At 52.8% G+C, this 4,502-nt stretch overlaps 1 protein-coding gene across 2 annotated transcripts in view; it reads right to left on the minus strand.

Moving 5' to 3' along the window:
- Positions 1 to 222: 222 nt before the first annotated feature.
- The window catches only part of TULP3 (tubby like protein 3), a 30,234-nt gene continuing 25,954 nt past the window's right edge, over positions 223 to 4,502 (minus strand). Inside the window, exons 9-11 of one of the 2 annotated variants that reach the window (XM_010845006.1) lie at positions 3,290 to 3,388; positions 2,668 to 2,839; positions 223 to 2,162 (exon numbers count right to left, since the gene is read on the minus strand). In XM_010845006.1, coding sequence (XP_010843308.1) covers positions 2,029 to 2,162; positions 2,668 to 2,839; positions 3,290 to 3,388 — 405 coding nt within the window. In that variant the 3' untranslated portion in view covers positions 223 to 2,028. The remainder of the gene's footprint in view (positions 2,163 to 2,667; positions 2,840 to 3,289; positions 3,389 to 4,502) is intronic. The other variant, XM_010845007.1, reaches the window with a different exon arrangement.

A 4,502-nucleotide genomic window follows, 5' to 3' on the forward strand; every position in this document is an offset into this window, starting at 1 on the left:
TCTCAGTCCCAGCCCCATCGCCCGTCCAGGAAACGCCCAGTGTCGTGCATGTGATGACTCCTCAGACCCCTGCTCTCCTGTGATGGAAACTCACAGTGAGAGTCACTTGGCTTCAAAGAACTGACTAGTTCACGGCTGCCTAGCGACGAAACTATCACAACAGATGTGATGGAAAGAGCCATTCGAGGGATGGGGGGGTCTGAAAGAATGGCAACACTCACATTTTTATAGAAATCATTTTTTATTTCTGTAGTATACAAAAAGTATAAATATGTAAAACCGATCACCTGCACACTTGAGCAGGAAGGACAGGAGGCCAGGGTGTGTCTGCGCCAGAGTAGGGGCAAGAGGAGGTCTGATCAGCCGCCCCCCAGGTCCCTCCCCAGACACTTCATATCCCCCACTGGAGGCAAGCGAGCAGCCTCAGGACAGGCCAGCGGGGAGAGGGCACCTGAGGACCGAGGCACTTAAGGGACGCAGCCTGAGATGACCGCTGGGTCAGGACAGAGCAGTGGACGTGCAAGTGGGGTGAGCCATGGGTCGGCTCACTCCCAATCTCTTTCCTTCCACTGCTTTCAATGTGGAGCAGGGACAGAAAGGACGTCCACGTAAGGAAACACAAGGAGCAACAGAGGCTGCCGCCCAACCCCAGGCTGGCAGACAGGCCTGGGAGTGACCGACGCCAATGCGGAGCTCACAGCGCTCCTGAGCCTCAGGACACGGGTGCCCGAGCAGGCTGTAAACCGGCAGCAGAGCCATGCAATTTGTTGGGAGAGGCTAATAATCTGAACAAAATAGCTTACAATCTGTGAGCAGAAGCGACAGAACATGACCTGTGGGGGAGCCAGGCCTTGGGGCTAACGACACTTGCGCTGAGAAGAAAGGCCTGAGTGTCCTCGCCCTGGACAGGGACAACGGCAGTTTACACACCCACACGGTTCTCCCCCTCCCACGGGGCAGCAGGTGTGTCTGCACTGACGGCTCCACGGTGACCCATCGAGGGAGGCGCTCGGGCTGAGAATTGTGGAGGCCACGTCAAAGCCTCTCAGTCATGACCAGACCAGGCCAGGTCTCCTCTGAAGTTCCCACTTCCAGCCTAAACCACGATTAAGACAATTTGTAAATTTCTCGTATCACTGATCACAAATCAGGCCACAGCCACCCTGACTGAGACAGGAGCCAGTCAGCCAGCCTTGAGGGAAGAGGGGACCGTGATCAGGTGACTCCTGAACCCCCGAGTGGAGCGGCTGGCTCTGGGGAATGGGCGCCATACTCCCCCACCCCACCCCGGCTGCTGCTGCTACTGCTGCTGCTAAGTCGCTTCAGTCGTGTCCGACTCTGTGCGACCCCTGCCCCCTGACAAAAGACAGCAGGGAGCGAGCACTCCTCCCAGGGCCCCTCCCCCATGGGTGAGGCAGGTGTTGAGTGGACTTGGAATAACCACTGATGGTAAATGATACTCTGCAAACCGCTGTGGGCAGGACACGGGAAAGGCTACGTCGCAGCGGACAAGGCCTCAGCTGTGACCTGCACTCCTGGAGGGAGTCTTCCCCCCAGGTGCTCTCGTGACCACAGGCCCATTATGGAAGACCGCCAGGCCCAGGGCGGTACAGAGACCCTGGAACCTGGGGACAGTCACATCTCCATGGATGAACCGGCCATTTTCAGAAAAAGTCTGCAGACCTGGAGACTGAAGGTCACTGAGGTAACTATACCTCTCTGAGAAGATCTGCAGGAAAGGGGAGTCAAGCTGATTCTGGCTGCAAATTTCCAAGAACAAGACTCTTGACAGCTGGGCGATAACATCAGATCACTTCTGTGCTCTGCAAAACCCCTCACCCGAGTTGAGCCGTGATCCCTGACCAGGGCTATGTGACCAGGGAGTAGGGGTGTACAAACATATATGTGCGCGCACACGTATGTGAATCCACACACATCTACACACACACTTCCAGGGACCGCTCCACAGGGGCAGCCTGTCACTCTGGGTGTCCTGGGGCGAGAGTGCCCTGCTCCGGCCACTCGGCCTCACTCGCAGGCCAGCTTGCTGTCGAAGCTGGAGAGCCCGATGGCAAAGGCCTGGAGCGCGCAGAGCGGGTAGTTGTAGTCCAGCGTGAACACGTCGTCGGCCACGCGTCCAAACTGCATGACTATGTAGTCAGCTGGAAGCAGAGGGCAGGCGCGTCAGCGGGGGAGATGCTTCTGCCCGGAAGGGCCCACTTTAGATATGGAGACAAACCTTCCACACAGGCCAGTGATCCCAGCCTCTCTAAAGTGGGAATCCCTCAGGACGACGGACAGAGGCGTGACCAAGAGTGCCCGCTCCCCGTCACCCCAGGCTCTCCTATGATCCGCCCCAGGGCAGAGCCAGAGGAGGGGACGGCGAAGAGGAGCCCGCCGGGCACAGCACAAGCTCCGGGGGCCCAGCTGGACTCGCCCAGAACCTTCACTGAGGAAGGAAGGGTCTGTGCCCCTGCCTCACACTGCCTCCCCCGGACGTCTCTGTCTCACTTCTGCCCTCCACATAGCGACTCACAGTGCAGCTCTGTCTTTCCAAAAGAACCATTTCTTTCTTAAACCACTTTTTCCTGAGTGTAACTTCCTACCAAACAAAGGAAATGCTCATTTCCGAATCTCGCCAGAATACCCTTCTCCCTGGGGGCTTACGGTCGTTGTCGTGGACGATCTGGAAGTTCTTCACAGACGCCTGAGTGACCCGGCCGTGGAAGTTCAGGACGTAGGACTGGGTGTCATCGTTCCAGACCGGGGACTTGTTGTGCAGCTCGATCAAGTTCTCCATGGCTTTGTTCTGCCATTTTGAAAGCAAGCTCTCATGGTCCTGCAGGCAAGGGGTCTGTGCTGAGAGCCAGGGGAGACCACCCCTCCTCTACCCTGTGCAGGGGCGGACAGAGGAGGGGCCTATTTTCTCCATTTCAGAAAACAGAACAGAAAGTCAAAGATTAAGCCAGGTTTTCTGGATTCTTAGAGAATCACTAGCAGTTCTCTTTGCAGAGTAAGTGGCTGCAATCAGCTGCGTGAACAAGTGCAGGTGCCCAGGAGTCTGGAGACGGCTCTCTGGAGCGGGGCCGGTCGCCACACTGGGCTCTGGTGGGAACAGGAGTCTCTTCTACTGTGTCTGCATCACGGTCTTATGTTTAGGGTCCTCTGCTGATTAAACGTGTATACCTACGGCTGATTCATGCTGATATACGGCAGAAACCAACACAATATTGTAAAGCGATTATCCTTCAATTAAAAATAAAGACATTAAGAACAAATACACTCTTACATTTCGTGGCTGAAAAGGAATCCGTTCATGATTCATATTCATCCCAGGGATGATCACAGACATTTTCCTCGGGCCTTTAAATCCAAGTACATTTGTCTCCTAGAAGACAGGGAAATAAGCAGGAACTTGAAACAGAAAAGAAAAAGCGATGACATTCTTAACACAAGACTGCTGGTTACGCGCAACGTCCGCAATGTGGAGAGCACTAAAAACCATTCAATTACTTCATTGTAGTTAAACAAAGAGAGATGGGTAATCAAGACCAGGAAAATAATACTGTTTCCTCTTTTTAACCTACTTTGAACATCTGAATTTAAAGCAGACTCTATTATATAGAAACCTTACTCTTCCTCTTTAGCCTGAAGTGAAATTTAAGACAATTTTGAGCAAACTGCCCAGTTTTATCATCATCAATAAATATCTATTTCCCAACTAAGGACATGGCACTATATGATACACAGGGAGAATTACAGTTAACTAAGGCCTGTACTTGGAAGCAAAAAATTAAAATGCCTGTCAAGCCAGGCAGATTACACATGAATAAGTACATTAAATATGTGGATGTGTGTATATTTACATATATATACACGTGTGTATTAAAGTCATGCATAGTTAAAATATTTCATTGATTCTGAAGCTAAAACATACCATAGCTTATAAAGGGTTAAACCAAATGATTCTCAGTCACACAGATAAAATCTCATGGGAATCAAGTGATGAGATTAATTCCAACTGAAGAAAAGCTGAGACTCTAGGATCAAAGCAACAACTGAGTTGGGTTAATTTCTTCTCGCTTCTCTGACTCTGCATGCCCTCTACACGGCGGGTCCGGGTTTGTGTAGAAACAGCAGTGAGCGGGAGTTTACAAAGTGGTCAGAGAAGGATCAGAAGCATGATGGGGGGAGCTCACAGGGTGTGAGAAGAATCGAGGGGAGCTGAGGGCAGTGTTAAGCACGTCCCGTGTGGGGAGAGGCCCCTCTGCAGACCCTGGTGGGCAGGCAGGAGGGGGCAGGCAGAGACAACAGGAGGGAGCGTGCTGCCAGGGGAGCCAGAGGGTGAGGTAGAAGGTCCAGGCTGGACTCTAGACTCGGTGGGGAGCAGCCTGAAAGGCTGTGGAGCAGAAAGATGTCGTCTGCTGGAGCAGGGCTGCTTGGCAGCAGCAATACACAGCAAACCAGCTTAAGAAGATGGAAGCAGGGACCGGCTTCCAAGC

The sequence above is a fragment of the Bison bison genome, unplaced genomic scaffold, assembly GCF_000754665.1.
Source record: "Bison bison bison isolate TAMUID 2011002044 unplaced genomic scaffold, Bison_UMD1.0 scf7180017864213, whole genome shotgun sequence".
NCBI lineage: Eukaryota > Metazoa > Chordata > Mammalia > Artiodactyla > Bovidae > Bison > Bison bison.